This window comes from Magnolia sinica, chromosome 7, assembly GCF_029962835.1.
Source record: "Magnolia sinica isolate HGM2019 chromosome 7, MsV1, whole genome shotgun sequence".
In the NCBI taxonomy this organism is placed as follows: Eukaryota; Viridiplantae; Streptophyta; class Magnoliopsida; order Magnoliales; family Magnoliaceae; genus Magnolia; species Magnolia sinica.
This window is the reverse complement of record NC_080579.1, coordinates 11,358,791-11,380,379: the sequence shown is the minus strand read 5'-3', so window position 1 is coordinate 11,380,379 and position 21,589 is coordinate 11,358,791. Positions and strand designations below refer to the sequence as shown.

Sequence of the window (21,589 nt, the reverse complement as noted above, 5' to 3'; positions counted from 1 at the left end):
CCTATTCATAAGGTCAGGTTGACCTAAATGAAGGGAAAACACAAACATCAGCTTGATTAAAAACTTCTATAATACTTAATAGGTTTTCAATGGTCGGCGTTCAATCTCAACTGCTTTTTGGGCAGTTGGAAAACAGCATGGTCCATTTGAGCTTTGGATCTCCCTTCTTTTTTGGCCCATGCCCAACAATAGTACCACAAAATGGATGGATGGTATGGATATAATACACATATCATGGTAGGGCCCACAAAACTAATGGACGGTGTGATATAGCACATATCATGGTGGGGCCCACAAAACTTGGTGACATCAACACAATATTGAGCTTGGTGATCATGTGACACACCATGCAGTCTGGGGTCATCCACCTCATTGCAGTGGATTGGACAATATCATTTAAATTTAAGTTCACGTATGCGGTGTGTATAATTTCTTAATGCCTAAGTATCAGGTGCCATACTCTCTTAGAGTATTCTATAACTACCCTCGGCCGGAAGGCACTTGGGTAATTTCATCTAGTTGGGCAGCCTGTTTGATTTTTCATGATACCAGTAAATTCCTGTAAATAAGTAACTATTACTTTTTCACTTGTTTAAAGATGAGTGAGTAATTCCACCTAGAAAACGGGTCTAAAAATGTTTGACTTAAATCTGTGGGCCCCACCATGATGTATATGATATATCCGTGTCATCCATCTATTTCATTAGAATATTTTAGGGCAGGTTTCATTATGGCTCCACGCTCAAAGTTAGGTTTCATTATGGCTCATTTTGGCTTGATTTTTGAGGCGTCTAACTTTTACAATGGAACCACTTTTTTGCTAGACAAGTGTAGATTGTATAACATATTGAATAAACTTGTGGGGCCCACCATATGCGTCTTATACCCTCTGTCCATCCCTTTTATCAGCTCACTTTAGAGCATGAGCCTAAAATTGAATCATATTCAAAACTTAAGTAGACCACACCAAAGGAAATAGTAGAAATGGAATACTTATGTTGAAAATTGCAAGTTTTGGATCAAGCTAATATTTAATATTTGTACTTTACCTTAAGAATTGGTTGAATGACAAATAAATGTTATGGTTGGCACTTAGAAGGTTTAAATGGTCGACGTCATTATCCATGCTATTTCCTTTGGCATAGTCCACCCTTTGTCATCTTAGGGCCAACAGTAATGTTTATTTATCACCCAACCGGCTTGTAAGTTTATACATACATGGTTGAAGGGAAAATGCAAATTTTAACTTCATCTAAAACTTGTGTGACTCACAAGAAAATTTTAAAGATAGGTGTTCAAATTTCAGGATGCAAATTGGGTCCTACCCTCGCCGGTCTCTAGCCACAAATGAGCGGTGTGGGCGAGTCCACAACGATGTATTCGTTTCTCCACGGTATCCATCTCTTCTCTCGGATCATTCCAATGCTCAAGTGGACTACACCAAATACACCCAGATCCATAGCTCAAATGGCAGAGTGAGTGGAGATACCTCGTTTCAACACTTGAGGTCTTGGTATCGTTCCCTAGCGGGGGTGGCTAACATGGAGTGTATGTACTGACATGGTTGTGTACTAACAACCTAACTTGATAATAATAATAATAATAATAAAAAAGTTGACCACACCAAATAGTATGCTTGGGTTGCATTAAATGCGCAAAGCAATAAATGTAAGAGCCATCTTTGATGGGTCCATTTGAGCATTGGATTTTTTTTTTTTTTTTTTTTGCACCTACCTTAAAATATGATCTAAGAGAAGGGATGGATGCCATGGATAAACAAATATATCGCAGTGGTCCTGCCCACAGAACTGCTGTTCATGGCTAGAGACGGGGTACTAGGAAGCAATCCGTGTCCAAAATTCACTGTTTCTGATGGTGTGGCCCACTTGAGCTTTCAATATGCTTCAATTATGACTTTATGTCCTAAAATACACTGGTAAAACAGGTGAATGGTGTAGATAAAACATATACATCATAATAGACCCACAGAGTTTATTCAATACCTAATATGTGCCCTTTTGGGCAGGTTAGATGCCATCACAAACCAGGATAGTCTCATGGGCAACCCTTATATGCTAAATTTTTGCTAAGCTAACAGTGTGTATAAAGCTACTAATGCATAGGCCATTTCATGTCTTTGATGTATATGTTTTATATCCAAGCCGTCCATTTATTCCATTAGCTTATTGTATTCTAGTGAATGAACTTACAAATGAAGCAGATTGGTAATTCAAGTGGACCACACAGGGGAGATAATGACACCACTATTAAAACCTTCCTAAGGGTCCCTTAGTATTTATTTACCATCCAACCTGTTGATAAGGTCACACGGACCTGATGAAGGGAAACACAAATATCAGCTTGATCCGGGACATGGGCTTTAAGAATTTTTTTAATGGTAGGCATTCAACCACCTGTTTCCAATGAACTGGAGAAATGGATAGATGGTGTGGATATAAAATATACATACATCAGTGGGCCCCACAGAGCCCAACACATCACTACACCACCGCTAGGTGTGGTGTGGGCAACACCACCTGATCCGCGTCTCCAAACCATGTACTGAATGTCTTTTTGACAACAGTTTACAAAATAAATTTACGGTTGAAAATAGTGGTTGAAGTTTTGTTCACCGTCCAACTATTTCTTCCAGTGTGGTCTATTCACTGAATGGACCTGATTTATCTTTGGCAGATAAGATCTACATGGTCAAAACCACCTTATGGATGGCTTGGATATTGCACTCGCCTGCTACACAGGCCCATGTGGTGGCACGTGCATTAATGCACGTGGGCTTAACAAAGCTTTGTATAATAATCTTATTTTACAAGAACTTGCCGAACAACCGGTCAATGATTTCCAAATGAGAAATATTCAGGTACAATCTTACAATCTAGTGATGTACGGTACAGATTTATTCCCATCAAAGTGTCACTCGTGTAGAAAATCCGTCGCTTTAAAAAGGTTGGCAGCACCATGGAATGCTTCATACCCGTACATCGAGTCAGAATATCTTCTGTCCATCTCCATCTATTTCCATGGCGTAGCCGTCTGATGATCCTGATTTTTTCCGTAGGTGATCTTTATAGTGGGGTCCACTTTTTAGACGGTTCAGATGTTCTAAAATGCAGTGAGTGTGAAAGTTGTTGTGCACCGTTGAATTCGACCATTTATTCTACGAAAGTTAACCGGACGGTTCGGGTTGAAAGAGCACCTCTGGGCCGGGACATGTAAATGGTGGGGCCCACCTGATATACGGCCTGCTATCTACTCACGTCTGACACTCATGCGAGCAGCCTTTCTATTTTTACGCGGAAAGATAAAAACTTTGATACTATGGCAGAGCGATGGATGATACGCAGGCACTTATAAATTACTTAGATATTGCATAATTTTATATTAAAAAAAATCAAAATTAAACTGTCCAAATTATATATTTTCAGTTTAGATGCATTATGAACCAAAATATACATTTATTCGGTTATCTGAATATCTGATTGGTGGACATTTATTGGACGGTTAAAAGCAAAACATCCAACGGTCCTATTTTAACAAAAATACGTAAACGAATCAGAGGTCAGGATTTTTTTACTAATATGATTTTGGGCTTGTGACTTAACCTCTGTAATTAATACAATTTAGTCGGTTTAATACGAGTTGATGAGTGTGTCAGTTACAATTTCTTAGTGCATGTGTATCAAGTGTCGTACCGGCCAGAGTATCATCCTTAAAAGCTCTCGCCAGACTCCACCGCAGCACTTTTTCTCTTTTTCTGGTGCGCGGTGATTGGTTTATCCGTTCCTACGCGGTTTCAGCGCGGAACTCGAAGCTTCACCAGGTGACTCGCACGAGTGCATTTTAAAAGTGCACTCGCATGGTACGAAAAATTAAGAATATGTGTAAAGATCGGATCCGTTCATCAGGTGAATTTCAATATAAAAATATTACTTGTAAAAAATGGACCGTTTAAACGGTTAAAATTTGATGTGTATGTATGCCCCACACGAGATTTAGATTCACCTCAAGTTTGATATGGAAGCTAAATAGTAGAGATTACCTAATGAGCGGTTCAGATCTTTCACTCATATGCTTTCTTTGCACACGTGAGGCTTCTGCACTGAGCGCTTATTCAGGACGTGTGTTTGCATATGTTGTACGGAAGACGCGTCGTGCCACGTCGACAGTTGTCGTTTTCTCGGATGATATCATCCGTCCATTTCGTACAGACAAAAGGACGCGGTCTGGACCGTCGCGCAATAAAATACTCTTACGTTCGTTGCCGTTCAACCTTACATGTGGTAATATGATTCTTGCATCTGGACCGTCCATCTTGCGAGTCCTACTGTTGATGGCTGGATGTAATAGAAGAAATCAAGAGAACGCCAATGATCCAGATTTTAAAAGGGGAAAGTTCTGCAAGGGGGTGTTGTTACTGTTTCGTGGGACATCAGTAGAAGGGTCTACCAGATGAATGGTCCTAATTCACCAAACATGACAGGATTTTAATCCCCTTGGGTCTAGATTTAGATATTTTCTTTATTAATTTTGTTCTTTCTTAAACGGTGGATTTAGAATAAAATGTGAATAAAAACAAGAAGAAAAGATTATTCTTTCCTTCCTTTCTTAGAACAGATGAAGTGGACATCCATTACATATTTAATTCTATCATCTTTTCGTGGATGAAACAAAGACGTTGACATGAAGCTTTAAATATTCAATTAAAATAGAATTAGTTACTAGTTCCAATTCCATGATTATTTTTAAAATTATTTATTTACTTATTATTATTATTATTATTTTTTAACAATTTGGAATTGGTGGGAATATATTCTTTTCTATTTAGTAGATTTTTAGTTCATACCATCAATTACATAACTTACTAGTAAAAAAACAATTGTAATTATTTATGGAAAGGATTTTAATTAGTTTTTGGAGAGTACTTAAAGGAAAGAATATATATATAGGCATGCCTACCATCTAAATCATAATCTCCATGGGAGCTCCTAACCTTTTTCTTTTTAGATACTGGGAATAAATCAACAAAGAGATTCTGCCAGTTGCTTGATCATGAAATTAAGATAAAGACATTGGTTACTGAATAAGAAAGCATCATTTAGGCCAGCTAATCTCCACTCTTAATATTGAATTAGTAGTTTGGATTTGGATAGTATTTAAAGGAAAGAATATAAGCATGCCTACCATCCAAACCAGATGCTATGAAGGTTTTATTTTTTATTTTTTGAAAAACCTAGTAACGGAAAAAGATGTCTTAAGGAAGAGGAAGAAAAGAAAAAGGAAAAAGAGAAAAAGACCTTTTGCATATAATCCTATATGATCTCAAATGTCCTTAGTTGTAATATTCTTTCTAATACTATGTTCACATGGTTAAAGTTTAACAACTTGAAATTTAGGCACAACATGACATTCTTTTTACCACCATGTTTGTTGAATAGTTGACAATTCTTCCGTAAAACACTGGGTATAAATAGCATGATTAGACCTTATTGTTGAAAAATGTACGTTTCACCATTTTATTCAATGCTAAATCAACTACGTAGTGAATAGAATAAGAATAATTTTTTGAAGGAAAAATATAAACCTTTAATGGTTTGGGGTCCCATGATTGAATTGGATCATCTAAAATAGGAGATTTAGGGTATGATGCATCAACTAGCAAACTCATATAACAATGGTTTCTGTTGGGGGGAAAATAGATTAACTTATGGAATAGACCAACTCTATACACCAGCACGGACCCAATAGGGTTAAAACCACCTAAAAGGCATCTACTGTAAAGTGAAGGTTGACCTTTAAGTAGGTCGATGCAACTATAAGACCACTTAAATAAGATATAACTGTAAGTCCACTCAAATGGCAGATTGCCGACCTAAACTATAAGTCGGCTATAGGTCAATTATAGGTCGGTCATAGCTTAGTTATAAGTCGGTATAACCTTTGAATAAGATAAATATTGATCTAACGGAAAGCTCAGTATTGCTTGTGCCTACTGTATCTGCCACCTCTATCACCTGACCTTTTCCTGAACAACCAATCCGGGAAACCCTCCAATGGCCCGAAGATCTCTCCAAGGTCTTTAAGAGATAGAATCAGATCCTGAGGATCTTGGACAACCACAATCTTAGGGAGATCCCGGATAGATCTGGAAACCTATGCGGGAAGACCTCCTACATATCAGGAAAGATTTCCTACGACATGGTCTTCCTTCTCTTATAAATAAAGTTACCTTTAGCCGATGTAATGTACGCATACTCTATCACAAAATACGATTGGTGACTCTTTTTCAAGGGATCATCTCCTACAAAAGACCTAAGGTCCTGACTTAGGCATCAGAGGGTTCCCTGTACAAACCAGGGTCTCCTTTGTCTCTTACTTTCTCCTGTGCAGGTCCCGGAGGGTTAACCAAGGATGGTCCACTGGAAAACTGCATCAACAATTTCGAACCATGGGCCAACTTATGAGAACTGCAAACACATGAATACCAAGTAAAAATAGGTCATGTATGGTGTAATTTTATCATCAAAAGTTGATGGCGAGGCTTAAGCTAGGGTAGATTAACTAGAGACTTGTTATTGTTGTTGTTCTTGAGAGTTGTAGTTTGGTAACAATGAAACAATGTTATACATATTGTCTGGCTTGAATTTGGTTGTGTGATATGTGTGTTGTGATGGTATATCAAGGTCTAATGTTGTTTGTTTCGAGCCGAACAAATTGGTTGATTAGCTAAGAAACCAAAGGCCTCGCCGATTAGCTGATTAGCTGTCGAGATAGACTGAGAAACCAAAGACCTCTCTGATTAGCTGTCTATTCAACCACTTGTTAGAGAAATCGATCATGAGATTTGTGAAGGGTATGCATTGTCTTTCTAATATTTATTTATTTATTTTTTTTCATTCTTATCAACCAAAAGGACTTTTTGTCACAATTATAACAACACTTAATCAACAATAATGCAGCATGAAAGTAAATAGAATAAATGAAATTTGCATTTGAAAATGTTTGCAACTATAAACACTTAAAAACAAAAGTTCTTTGCGATGCAAAGACTATGGCATAGATGATAAAGTCCTAAAATTATGACTTTCCTTATTCCAGATTGTGGCATAGATAAAAGGAATTACATTAAACTAAATTAAACTTGGTCCAACATGGTAGCATAAACGAATGGATTTACACTGAATTAAAGTCAGTCCAGTGTAGTAACATAGACGGATAAGATTAAACTAAACAAAAGTCAGCCTAGTGCAGTAGCCTGGACAAATGAACTAAAGAAAAGCTAAGGCCAATCTAACATGGTAGCATAGATGGACAGGATTACACTAAACTAAAGTCAGTCTAGTGTGACAACATAGACGGACGGGATTACATTAAACTAAAGTCGATGACTAAATAGTTATAGCCTTTTTGTATTCTACCAAATGTAATGAAAGGTTGTTGCCGATTTGATCATATGTCATGCATATGAGAAGAATGTTTACTTAGAGTTTGTGTGAGGCTATCTTTAGGATAAAATGGTCCCCACCAATGATATCCACTATCAATGGTCAAATTAGAGGATGATGGCCATGTAAAAATGTAAAAATTGGAATGAATGTGAGGTCACCAATTGTCTATATTATTACTTTTTGGTCTTCTGTAATTTATTATGGACGCTTAAGGGTTCCATAATTCATTAATTGATTATATTTTAGGGAACATCTTTTACTAAGGAGAAATGATAAATTAATTATAACGTCTTGGATTTTCGCTATTTTGGATTTCGAAAAACCCTTGAAAATTTTCATTATAGTTAACTTATGTTGTCGCTTATTGGTCCTTAACGCTCGAAGTGAGCGTAAAAACGGGTAGTATCAGTAAAGAACTGCACAAATGTGATCAATCAACCATAGGAAGCTAACGAATCCTGCCGATCACTTAAACACCGAATTTAGCCATGTGATTTGTTCACGTAGAGTCCAAATCTAGCCGACATATCACTAACTAACTGAGACAAACGTAACTAAATAAAGATCTACCCAAAGTTGAGACAAGTAGAGGTTAGATCTTAATTAACAAACTAAATCAATCAGTTACCCCTTTAACTTAAAAACCAACGGCTTAGGCTGACTTTAACTAAAACTGCATTTTCGCTAATTGCGAATAGGTCACACTACAAACTTAGCTAATCCAGACCCTAATTATTACGCACGAGAAATCTCACTACCTAATTCATTTCAGAAATGCCCCGATTTTTCAAACAAGCTCTAGACCGCTCGTTAGTGGGCCACTAGTTCTGAAACTATACAATAATGTCTGTCTCGCTGAGCTTGACGTCCATCGTGGGAGTCGGACCTGGGTAATGTCCAAAACCGCTCAACTTGAGCCGAGGGACAAGTGCATGAGAAGTGCAAATACCCTAAAGGAAGAAGTTGAAACTTAAGTGAATTGGGTCGTCCACTCTTACGCAAAGTTGAGGATTTCAGACTGTCGGTTTACGACCAAACTTCACATGTAGAATAAGAATATTTTCCTGCTCATATTCGTATAGCCACGGCCCCGATCGACCATCGATAACCGTTGAACAGACTTCTGATCATATCTATCGATCGACGCATTCAAATGGCGGGCCAAACATGTTTATACGTAGATCATCATTAGGGCTAACTATCCTATGGTGTATATCAATATGTACACCCCATAGTGGGTCTTAGAGGCTAGAAAAACCTTCACATAGGGCTATTATAGTAAAAACCCAACCCTTGGGGATATCTACACCAAATTTGGCATTATAAAAGGGCCTCATTTGGGCACCCCCTCTCCACATACAAATTTTTCCTAGAGAAAAGAAAGAGAGAAAGAGGGAAAGAAGAAAAAAGAGGAGAAAGAGAGAAGGAGAGCTTGGAAGCATGAGGGTTTGTGCACCTTCACCCTCTCATCTCCTTTATAGCAACACTATCCTTCATTGGTGTTGATTCGGCGACGATTAAAGGTAAGTATGGAGTTATGTTTGTAGGTTTAGGTCTTGGATTAAATTTCTTCAAATTCTTACAAGCTTGTATGCTTATTTAGGCATTTCAACAATGATTTTCTAACACCATAACCCTACGGGCGCTGTGGATCGAGCGGTTCATTAAAAGGTGCAGACTATTATCCTTAGGTGGCCCAACACCAATTCTACTATAAATTTAATGATTATGAATGTTAAGATGATGTGTTCGAGTAATGTAGAGAAAACCTAGCTAAGACCCTACATGATAAGTTTTCCTAAATCCCATGAAATGGTTAAGTGTTGGTTATTTATTCTTCAACATGATTGAGCTTGATTTTGAGTGGCATGTTTATTTCATATGTGATTCTAGTATAACCTTCCTTGTGACATGTATGATTGCATAAAATTCTTATTATATGTTTGTGCTTGCATAAATCCTTGTTATATGTTTTATACTATGAATGATATATAGCTCTTATCTCTTCGGTAACCCCACTCAACACACACACGCGTAAATTTCATATTTTTTTTTGTTAGTAGTTGCATTATAGAAAATCTGAAATTTTATATTTGATATATGAGTGCCTGACTTTCTAGTATTAGAAGGCAAATTCAGAATCGTTGGAATATTATTGAAGGTCATAAACCCCTGGGTTGGTAAGGGAACTGAAGTGGGAGAAGGTGGTCCCGTTGGTAAGACCATCCTGCGCCTAAACTAGCGGATTTGGACGGATGTGAATGAGTTACAGTAGTTGGACTACATGGGTTGCTTATACTCAATGTCGTCTGTCACGTACTCGCCTGAACTTACGCGATCTAGTTCGCTTATTGACTAACCATGTTCGTTAACCATGTTACTCACGCCTGTATGGAACCTAGAACACCTTTCAACCATTGAAGCCTATTGATAACCATTTGAAATCGATCTACTGACTTGAGAGCCAGGCATGGTGGAATGGGACACTGTGTCCGAGCTGTCGACCTACGCTGGGGTGATGAGCCTCTCCGTAGTGACCGCAAGCGATCCCTCTTCTCAGTACACCCCATGTGCTTAAAATCAGGGATGGGGAACCCGATGGCATCAAAGATCGTGGGTTCCTTGCCTTGCACGTTGAGGGACCTTTAACTCGTAACCAGTTGAGGACAATGATACGTGGGGTGTACCAGTTTTTCCAATCTACTGGATGAACGGAATTAACTAAATGTTCGGTTAACATTATTCATGCATCACATTAGCTAGAATTTGGCGACTCGGCAGTTGAGGTCGCAATGAGGGAGCGTTGGTCATGTGTGATCGTTAGACGAGTCGCTCAAGAGAGTATTATTGCGAGGTCATGCATCATATCATAATACATGTATATGCATTAACAAGACTATTTAGGGATCTGTGAATGTATCTTTTTCATTAAATTCATCATATAATTGCTGCTAGTTGTAACTTAAGGCTAATAGTAACCACTGAGTTAGTTACTCACTCCCACTATGGGACGGTGTTTTAAAACACCAACCAGACCCTTTACTAGATGCAGGTGAGGTGGAGCTCGACGAGCCGAGCGAGGTGAGTAAGGATAGGGAAGAGGAGCTTCCCTACTTCCAGACTTTCGACGGATCCTTTTAGTTTGAGTTCGGGCTACCGCGGGATATGGACCAGAGTCCTAGTCGCTTTGGGTCATGTATGGGTGGGACTAGTTTCCTATTTAAATGATTTTGGATTCGTGGTTTGGATATTTTTATATTTAATAGCAATTGATACTGCTTTATGACGTATTTATGCTTCATGCCTTGTTAAATCCCTCATTGTTTATGAGATCATCCAAATATAATTAAAATATGAAGCCTATTAGGGCACCCATAACACCTGGGAATTCGGGAGCCAAGTTCTTACACGGCCCCTAAAAACCCGGGGTGTTACATTAATATAATTAGAGGTGTACACGAACCGAGCTAGCTCAGTTAGCTCGCTCGACTCGACTTGAAAAAGCTCGATTCGACTTGGTTCGAAGATGAGTTTGAGCCGAGTCGAGCTGATTTTTTTTGTGCTTGAAAATGAGTTCGAGTTGGCCTTAGCTCGACTCGACTCAGATCGAACCTAACTCGAATCGATCTCGGATCAAACCAGTTCGGTGACTCGGTTACTTTGATATTAATGTTGCTCACTAAGTGTTTGACGAAATGACTCAAAGAAGTGTGGCTGGTGACAAGGAAGGTATGTATATGAAACCAACACCCTTTTTTTTCTTGATTTTTATGTTGCTTAGAAGGTGTTTGGTAAAATATCTGTAAAACCATTGCTACTGTCTCAAATACAATGAGATTTTGAAGGTGCAGTTCAGGTGTTTGTGAAAATGTTGCAATGGCGAACTCGGCTTGATCTTGGCTTGAACTCGGCTCGAACTGGCCCGAGCTGCTAACCGAACCGAGCCAAGCTGGCCAGTCAAGCTCGAGGACCGAGTTCGATCAGAGGTCAGCCTATGGCCGAGCCGAGGCCAGCTCAACTTAGTTTGACTCGATGTACATCCCTAAATATAATAGGGCTCCAAAAACTAAAATATGGAAGATCCATCTCCCCACAACATGTGGCAAAATAATGCATTAATCAGAGGCATCCATCGATTGATACTGAACATGGATGGCTTATGTTTCTATTAACCGCTTTTTTCACATTAATCCATTGAATGTTGACCGTTTATCGATTTTATTTATTGTCATTGCTTAAATGACCACTGATTAAATGGATAGAAGATGTTTATTTTGAACCATTTTGCCATCCAACCTACATATAGCTAAATAAATAATCTCAATTGATATGTCACCATACCACGTGTTGTGGAAAGATGGCTCTATCATACTGTCCTTCTACCTTGGAAGCCTCCTTGCTAGGGTGAAGGAGAACCTATGACATACCACTATCATCTAGAATCTCAATAATTCAAGTACTTGTTACTTCATAACAAATGCTTAGAAAGGACTGAGAATGATCCAAAATGAGAATGTATCACAGAAAACTAGCTAAAGATGAATATTTTGCAGTCAGTTTGGAGTCAACTTACTGGTTTCGAGAGTAATTTTACATTGTTGTGTGGTCCATGTGAGTTTTTAATTAGGCTTATCTTCTGTATATACGGTCCAAATAATGGTTCTCACTTGATAAACGGAGTGGATTTTATATATGCAACATGGTGGGCTCCACAAAGCTTGAATGTTTCACTATAGGAGTTTTTTAAAGGGTGAAATGACAAAATATCCAAGTTTATTTCTTCTCTAAAAAGAGTCTTTTTCATAAGTAAACTAATGTTTCATAATAAATGATATTTAATGCATTTGTGGCATTGATTCTTTTATTAAATGCATAAAAGAAAGTGTTAAAACATGTAATAAAGATGATATATATATATATATACAAACTATAATTGTTTAAAGGTGTTAGACTGTAGTTTTTCACTATCCAAAACGAGTGGCTATGCTTTCAAGGTGCCAAAGCAACAGACACGTAGCATCATTGCATCTGTACCAAGTCAATTCAACATTTAAAAGGCAGACCAACTGGTCAAAAGCTATTAATTTTAAATCTTAATCGCAGCATAAAGTTATGAAACAAAGATTCTGGTTCGACACACCATTCACCAACTTTACAAGTGGGTCCATCTTTTCGTGGTCCAGACGGCATATTCATAACCTCGATGTGTAAGTAAAATATCCCCACATTCTTCTATTATGATTTCCATATTAGAAAATGACGTGTTAGATTAGGAAGAACCATAACATGATTGATTCATGTCTCGGTGGTTCATATGTAGAACACATGTATCAATGAGGTCCATCCATATTTTAAACCCAAGTTTGAATATTTTTAAGTTACACCTATCAGTTAATTTTGTTTTTACAATTAGTGGCCACTCATGGGACTACAGAAGAAGAAGAAGAAAAAGAGAAGTTACAAGGTTGTGAATGGGCTAGGTTGGCCCGTCGGGCTTGGGGTGGAATGTTAGGTCTGAAGGTTAGCTTGGGCTTAAAATTTGGGCTTTGTTAAAGAGTCCATCAGTCGAAACTAGTCTGTGTAGGATTTCAAGGGCATAGTTGCCATATGGCACACATTTAATTAGGGCTATTAACGCCCAGCTCGGGTTGCTCTTGACCTGGTTTTGAATTGTTCTCAGCTAGGCCTATTTAAAATTTTGATTTTGTAAGCCTATTATGTTGTATATGTAAAATCCACTTCGTTTATCCATCATGCCCGGAGTCAATGATAAAGTGATGAATTTTATGAATCAAACAATTGCAAAACATGTAAGATAATATTCAATCTTCTTAAGTATCTAAAGTGTCTATCAAGTTTAACTCACTAGGATGAAGGAAAAGAAAATTACAAAAATCAAACTTATCCAAAACTCAAGTGGACAACTTCAAGTGAACTTAGAAGTTTTAGTAGCTAGACCTAGGTATCGAGTCGAGTAAGAGCAAGTTAGAGCTAACCCACCCTGACCCAGTTTTTGAAATAGACGTGACCGAAATTTGACTTGACTTGGTACCAAGTCCAGCATGCCTGACCCGATCTGGGTCCAGATTTTGCCTGGACAAACTCAGACCGAGTTAAGTCAAATCAACACTAAGCTTGGGTTGAGTGTGACAAGTAAAGTTAGATTGGATTTAGGTTACACACACACAACTTGAATTGAGTCAAGTAGGGTTTTGGATCAAGTTGAGTTAGTACCGAGTTAAATTTTGGGCCAAGTCAAGTCAAGTCAAGTCAAGTCAAGTAACTGGATGACCCGTACTCAACTCAGTTTGAGTTCAAATTGGGTGAAGTCTACTCAGTTCAGATCGACTCACCCACTTGGTTTGCACCAATAATATGAACAAGTTGCCTGAGTCGAGTAACCCTGTGCCCAACTCTATCCGTAGCAATTTTACGTTCTTTCCATTTATGTGTCCCGCCTGAGTTTTCTATAGCTGAACTTTTGTATCGTACGGTGAACATACTTCATTTCACCGGATGAATGGAGTGGATTCTACAAAGCGACATGGTGGCTCCCATAGAGGTTGTGTGTTTCACCGGCTGCATAAAACAGGCATTGTAGATGATTCTGGTCCTAGATCAATGGATAAGATCACAGAAAGATTGCCCACTGTACATCTAAGATCAGAAAACTCAATTTAGTTACATCAAACAATGTAAGTTTTCTCATTTCTCACAATTCAAACTTCCCTATCAAATGATACTAAAAACAAAGCCTTTTCCTACATACTTCAAAGGGAAGTGAAGACTCTTGATAAAACCCCAACTCTCTCACAATCTCTTCAATCAATTCTCCAAATATATCACTTTCTAAAACTATTCCTACTCTCCCCAATTCCCATCTTTCTTCCAAAATCCCTTCCATCCACACCTCATTTACACTTTCAATCATGGCTTTGCTACCTCGAAACGACGTTCGATGCTTCACCATCAAACTCAAATACTTGAATGGGCCATCTCCTTTCTGGCCTGATGGACGCCGCAATGGTTCGATCATCCTGTGGAAGAATGAACTATTGAGATCGTCGTCTTTTAGCTTCTTACATTGGCTTCCTGCATCAATAACCTCTGATGTTATCACTGGAAGAACAATGCAGTTAAGTAGGATGATTAGAACTGTTGATTTGGTGGGGCATCAAGTGGGTCCACCGTCACCCTGTTGGGGCCCACTAAAATGGAAAATGAAGAAAAGTCCAGCAAGCAGACCTTAAAATGAATGGCTGCTTATGCATGGCAATGGGTCAGTTTGGTTGGGTCTGGGTCAGCCCAAGCTAATCCGTTTACTAAAGGTAGGCCTGGCAATGGCCCATCTTGAGCCTGAATTTTGAACAGGTGGGCCAGTCTTTCTCACTGGCCCTGTTCAAAATTTTAACTTTGCTGAGCCCAGGCCAGGCCTGTTGCCAGCCTTACTAAAGGGGCGAAGAATTCTGGCCTGAAGCCAACTTAAAATTCTTCGAAGATTGACCTGGGCCCAACTCGTCCATTGTGATGGGTAAAGCCTGACTAACCTGACCCAACCCGGCCTGACTAAACTCAGGTTTAAAAATGACATGTGGGGGTATGAGGTGCGGGGTTATGGATTAACATAGCTCAGTGGTAAATAAATTGCGTAGTACCGAGCTAATCCTTACATAGCTCATTGGTAAATAAATTGCGTAGTAGGTCATTGGTTTGTGAATTTTTTACATGTGGCCTATGGTAATGTTTATGGCAAATTCATCGCATTCATCCGTTTTGCAAGCTTATTTTAAGACATGTGATAAAAATGAGCCAGATCCAAGACTCAAGTGGACTACACGAGAGGTAAAAACTAGAGAAAGAAACCTTCTTGGGCTCCACCTTGATGTTTATCATCCAAACCCTTAATAAAGTCATTCCCATCAGGAGGATGAACTGAAAACACAAAAAACCTTATCTTGATATAAAGCTTTTGTGGTTATATGAATGTTTCAACAATGGTTATTCAATTCAATTGTTTCCTTTTTGTGGCCTACTTGAATCTTGGATTTGGCTCATTTTTTAGTTGCATATACTAAAATGTGCTCGCAAAACAGATGAACGGTGTGGATTTCTCACAAATTTTATAGTGGCCCCACCTAGCTTCCCGACACAGGATCTTAGCATCCGGTTCCGATGTAATGTGTGGGGGTAATTTTTTTTTGTTTTAAAAAACATTATATGGGTGGGCCCAGATGAGTAAGGTTTAATTACAGCTATGGTTATTTTTCCATAACAGCCGTTAGGATGCCAGGATGACAATTAACAACTGCTGTTGGATACCTTGGACCCAACCCTGCTACGGGAATAATCCATTTCGACTAATTTGGGGTCATGGCCCATCTGGCAAGGGCCATGAATCAAATCTCCAGGCCACAACTGCACGTATTGTGTCCAGCCCTTGCCAGGACCAACTTGGTCCTGGGAGGGGCTCCATTGGGCCCACCATGGTATATGTGTTTTATCCACACCGTCCATCTATTTTGACAGATCTTTCTAGGGCATGAGCCCAAAATAGATGCAGATCCAAGGCTCAAGTGGACCACAACTACGGAAGTAGTGATCATGATGACGGCCACCCACCCACTGCGATGCGGATTGCGTCCTACTCGCCCGGACAGTTCTGTTAGCGGGCCCACTGTGATGTATCTGTATATCCACACCGTCCATCCTTTCTCTCACATCATTTTAAGGTATGTGCACAAAAATGAGGCAGATCCAACGCTCAAGTGAACCACACCAAAGATGACAGTTGCATTTAATGTCTTGAGCATTTAATGCAACCAAGCTTATTATTTGGTGTGGTCCACTTAAGGGTTGGATCTGCCTTTTTTTTTTTCACATACCTTAAAATGATGTGATAGAAGGGATAGACGGCTTGGATATACATATATGTCACGGTGGGCCCGGCCACAGAACTGCCCGTACGTGGCTAGAGACGGGCCGGGTAGGACGCAATCCGCCTTCTTAGGCCCACCGTGATGTTCATGCATCAAACCTGTGACCTTATTCAATCTCCACTTGTGGTCCACTTCAGCCTTGGATCTCTCTCCTTCTCGGAATCATAACCTAAGATGAACTGCCAAAACAGATGGACGGTGTGGATAAAACACATACATCATGGTAGGCCCCACATAGCCCTTTCCTGGACTGAGTTTGTCTTGGCAGGGGGTCATCTACTTCTCCAATGAGCGTTGTTCGGTTGGTCTTTTTGGGAAACGGATTGGCTACTCACCCTGCCACTAGCCCGGTGGCTGATGGTCGGTGCTCTGTGGGCCCCACCATGATGTATGTGTTTCATCCATGCTGTTCATCCATTTTTACAGATCATTTTACGGCTTGATTCCAAAAATGGGAAGGATATATATCTTAGGTAGACCACACCACAGGAAAGCAATAGTGATTGGATATCCACCATTAAAATCCTCCTAAGGCCTACTGTACTGTTTATTTGACATCCAATCTGTTGATTAGGTCATACAGACATAGATGAAGGGAAAAAAACAAATATCAGCTTCATCCAAAACTTTTTTGGCCCCAAAAAGTATTTAATGGTCGATGTTCATTCAACACTGTTTCCTGTAATGTGGTCTGCTTAAGATTGGAATATTCCTAATTTTTGGTCTCATACCTTAAAATGATCTAGAAAAATAGACGGACGGCGTGGATAAAACAAATACATCATGGTGGCCCACAGAGCACCGACTAGCAGCCATTGGCTGGTGGCAGGGGAGTAGCCAATCCGTTTCCGTCGTTTTGGCCTCCATTTCTCTGTCTGACCAACAACGGGGCAGTGGTAGGTAAGGTGGGGATTCATCTCACCGTTCACTCTGCAGCGGATTGTATAAATATGGACCGTCCATATTTTGGTCCCTACCATGGATGGCCTACATTTGGAAATATGGTACAGAATTCTGTGATTTCTGTAACCCTCAGTGGGCCATCATGGACAGGTCCAACTCATAAGTGTGCCTGCCACGTGTACATTTCCCCATCCTGAAAACTACGAACTTATGATACAAGTGGGGTCACTTTCGTTCATCAAAACCGTTCATTCGATGGACCAGTTTGGGATGAACCATATCTGTCCATCTGATTGGTCGCTTGGTACAACCAACCGTTGGGATCATTCAATTGGTACCGTCGGTTCGATCGTCAGAATGTTGGTCCACATGCTCCACACGTATGCATGCATGTAAGCGTAAGTACCTTTGTCCGATCTATCGGACCCTTTTTTAAAAGGCGAATAGATCTCCTCGAGAACGGAAACCGGACTCGGCTGCTCTCCGTTAAACTCCGAACATCGCTTCTCTACCGTCGTCAAATCTCCACCGTCCAATTTCCTCAAACCGCATCCCCGCGCTTCCAGACCCCGGATCCGGGCCGCCGCCACCGATTCTCCACCCGATCTCAGCCGATTCAGCGCCACCGGCTTCGGCGGAGATCTCCGGCGGTCCTGCGACGCCTGTACGGCCTCGATGATCTTCTTCAGCGACTTCAAATCCTGGTCGCACTTGTCCAGAGCTCCCAGCAGCTTCCGCCGCTTCTCCGCAGCGGATTCCGGCCACGAAGCCGCCGGAACCTCCTCCAAACCCATCAGGCGCGCCACCAGCGCGGGCGGCCGGCGGAAATTCCCCGGCGAGTTGACGGAATTCGACCGGCGGATCTCCGGTGGCAGCGTTGGACTTCGCGGCACGTCGCACGAGAGCCGCCGGAGATGTCCGTCGGTGAAAGGTTTTTCCGGCGGGCTGTAGGGCTTCGTCTCCTTCCTGTCGCTGGGAGTTACCATCGGAGGTTTAGGTTTCTTCGGAGAAATGACGCTTTTGTCCTTCTTTCCTGCTGAATATAGACAAAAGGAATAAAAGGAATTTGCTTGTCAGCAATAATAGGGCAGTATACGTTTTCGGTTCATCGCGTCCCTCACTGCGTACTTACAGGATTAGTTTCTCAAACAGAAAGCCACGTGGGTGTAACTTTCACGAGATCTACTCCGTCCATCAGGTAGGCTGTCTCGTAGAAACCATTGTAGCCGAAAATCCTGATCATCCAAAACTCATGTCGACCACACCATTGGTTGGGATCTAGTTTTGTGCAGGCCCACCGTAGTGTTTATATGCCATCCAATCCATTCATCTGATGGGCCTCATCAGGATGAAATAATTACCTATAAATCACAGTATTGCAAAACCCGGATGGGCCATACTATTTGAATTTAACAGTTTTAGGTAATATTTTTTTTGGGGTGGCCCACCTGAGTCTGATCCTTGAAGTAAAGGGCAAAAAAGGTGAGCTTTAGCTGATGGACCGCGTGGATTTCAAGCACTTTAGGGTGCTTGTCCCACGTGTAGAGAAAGTAATCCGGTAGTACGGGGCATGAGGTTCACACGCGATTCCCATAAAGATGGATCTTTGGCATTGGAGTTATTTCATTGTCTGGCTGTTATTATGCTTGATACGCGGGCTTTAGAAATTGTTCACGTGGCATGTATTAAACTAATCAAATTCTGATAACCTAAACCTCTGGCGTGAGGACACTTGTTTCTTGAAATAAGCCAGTTGGATATTTTTCAATTTCAACGCTCAAGTGACCACACCAAATAATAATATTGGTTGGGCCTGCTGCGATGTATCTGTTTATCCACGCGGTCCATCCCTTCTCTTCGTAACATTTCAAGGTATGTGCACAAAAATGAGATAGATCCATCACTATATTATTAATTAAATGGACATATGTCCATTAATGATATCTTAAAACAATTAGATTATTAATTACATCACTATAATTAAGGGTCAGCACTATCCAAACATTGTCTCACCCGAGACTTGAAATTTCATCATTTTTCAGTGGGCTTATTACAACTATTGTGTCAAACATTGCATTCGTTCACTTTAGTGTGGTTCACTTGAGCTTAAGATTTACCACATTTTATGCACATACCTTAAAATGACATGAGAGAATAGATGGATGGCATGGATAAACAGATACATCACGGTGGCCCCCCGCCCCCCACGTAACTGCCCGTTCGTTGCTGGAGACTGTGGGCAGGACTCAATCCGCGCCCATTTGTATGAATCCCGTGCAACACACGTGCTCTATGGGGTCCATCGTGACATATGTCTGATATTCAGACTGTCCATCAGTTTGTCCATTTGATTTCCACCGTAGAAAACAAAATTCAGCTCGATCCAAAGCTCATGTGGGCCACATCACAGGAACAATGTTTTTCACGCCTAAAACATGTGTGTGGCCCACATTAGCTTTGGATTAGTTTTATCTTTGGAGGCCTCTTTTATCCTAATGGGTCTCACGTGATGAACGGTTTGGATGTAATATAAACAACACGGTGAGCCCCCAACAAGGTTTTAGGTGGGCCCAACTGGTGGACGGACCGGATGTCATCCAAACATCGCGGTGGGCCCACATAGCTCAGGGGTTGCATGAACTTCCTACAACATGTGGCATACATAGTTGCATTTGCATTCGCTGGCATCTACGTTACCTAACCTGGTCCATCCACCAGGTTCAGTCCAATCTTCACCATTTAAAAAGGACACTGATCGGATGATCCTAACCGTCCAGCCAGTCATCTGTAGAAATAGGTCCAGTCAAGGATGCCTAGGAGCATCCAATTGCTCTGATTTTCGCAGAGTACCAAAACGAAAGTGGATTGAACCTAATGGACGGTCCAGATAAGCGATCAGAACGCCAACGAATCGAAATACCAGTGGACTGCGTGCCTCGCGTAGTACCTAACAGAGTCACTTTCCCAAACGTAGGTAAGCGATTTAACATTCATGAAATCCATACCGTTCATCAGGTACAGCTGATTCAACACTCAGGAGAGCCACACATCATAAAGTTATACATAACATCTCTAAATTCACATAGTGTGGCCCACCTGTGTTTTGGAAAAGTGAGTTTTTGGGCAAATTCCTTCATCCTGATGAATGACATCAAATGAATGGATTGGATGGCATATAAAAGCCATAACGGGCCCCAAATAAAACTCACGCTGGCCATCACATCCTCCTACAGTGAGGCCCACCCGAGTTTTGAATCATTACGATCTTCGGTTGCTAGTGTGATAATGAGTCAGAGTATCTGATGGACGGGCTGGATCTCATTAAAATTCCTTCCACGTGGCGTTCGGTCAGCAATAGGGACCTACGCGAGGGAAGCCAGTGCGATAACGATGATAGTTCACCACATTTATTTTTAAATGGTGGTTGCCTTACGGTGAATCCAGTCCGTCCAATTCGTGGGGATCACAGAACTGAAAGAGATCCTAACCAGCCAAGTGGTGCTATCATTGGACAACTATGAAATGGTCAAAACACGGCCCAAATTCCAACGGGAACCGTTCGAATTTAATGAGAGAGATCAGATATATAAGATCTTCCAATCAGTGTCATTTTCCGTCCGAGCTCAATCGGTGGAGGGACCCACGATTTGGACGGTCTGGATAGCGGATGAGTCATCATCAACTTGGAAAATGGAGGGTGAGAGAAAGATGAGTAGGGAGACCTGACGTCAGACGCTTCCGTGAGTTGTCGTGGTGGTTTTGGAGGAGGCGGAAGATGCCGGACATGCAGCCGATCTTCTTCGATTGGTGGTTTTCCGGCATGGTTTCACGGCGAGATGATGACGACCGCAGCATGTTCTCCATTCTCTCTATCTCTCTTTCTGTGTCTCACTCCACGAAGAATACCTGTTTATATCTATCAAAAGAGGGGGTGGGAATATCATCTCTCTCTGTGAAGGAATGGAAGAGTTTGGAGAGAGGAGACTGGGATTTGCACGCGTAGATGGACGGAGACAATTCTCTTTTTGTTAACGGAAATCAACGAGAAGGCCCTGAATTTTCCAACAAATTACGAAATTACCATTCAGGATCGGACAAAAGGAATAATAGCCCCGGCTGGGCGCGGTTTGGCTAGCGACGCTGCCACTGACAGGTGGCTAGTGGTTGGTGCTATGTGGACCCCACGATGATGTATGTATTATATCCATGCCGTCCATCCATTTTGAAATATAATTTCTGTAAATTCGGTCATAAAGACTTTGATGAAGGGAAAAAATATATATCACA

General features: G+C 40.7%; 1 protein-coding gene across 2 annotated transcripts; it reads right to left on the bottom strand.

The window, feature by feature from the left end:
• Positions 1 to 14,126: 14,126 nt before the first annotated feature.
• On the bottom strand, positions 14,127 to 21,287 carry LOC131251049 (uncharacterized). Of its 2 annotated transcripts, none has more exons than XM_058251511.1 (3): positions 21,025 to 21,287; positions 17,709 to 18,338; positions 14,127 to 14,555 (listed from the first exon to the last, which is right to left on the bottom strand). In XM_058251511.1, exons 1-3 carry the CDS (start codon positions 21,164 to 21,166, stop codon positions 14,206 to 14,208), a joined length of 1,122 nt encoding a protein of 373 aa, XP_058107494.1. In that variant the 5' UTR covers positions 21,167 to 21,287; the 3' UTR covers positions 14,127 to 14,205. The 2 variants fall into 2 exon arrangements, with proteins under 2 accessions (XP_058107494.1, XP_058107495.1); XM_058251512.1 differs by having other exon boundaries at positions 17,709 to 18,335.
• Between the last annotated feature and the right edge of the window lie 302 nt (positions 21,288 to 21,589).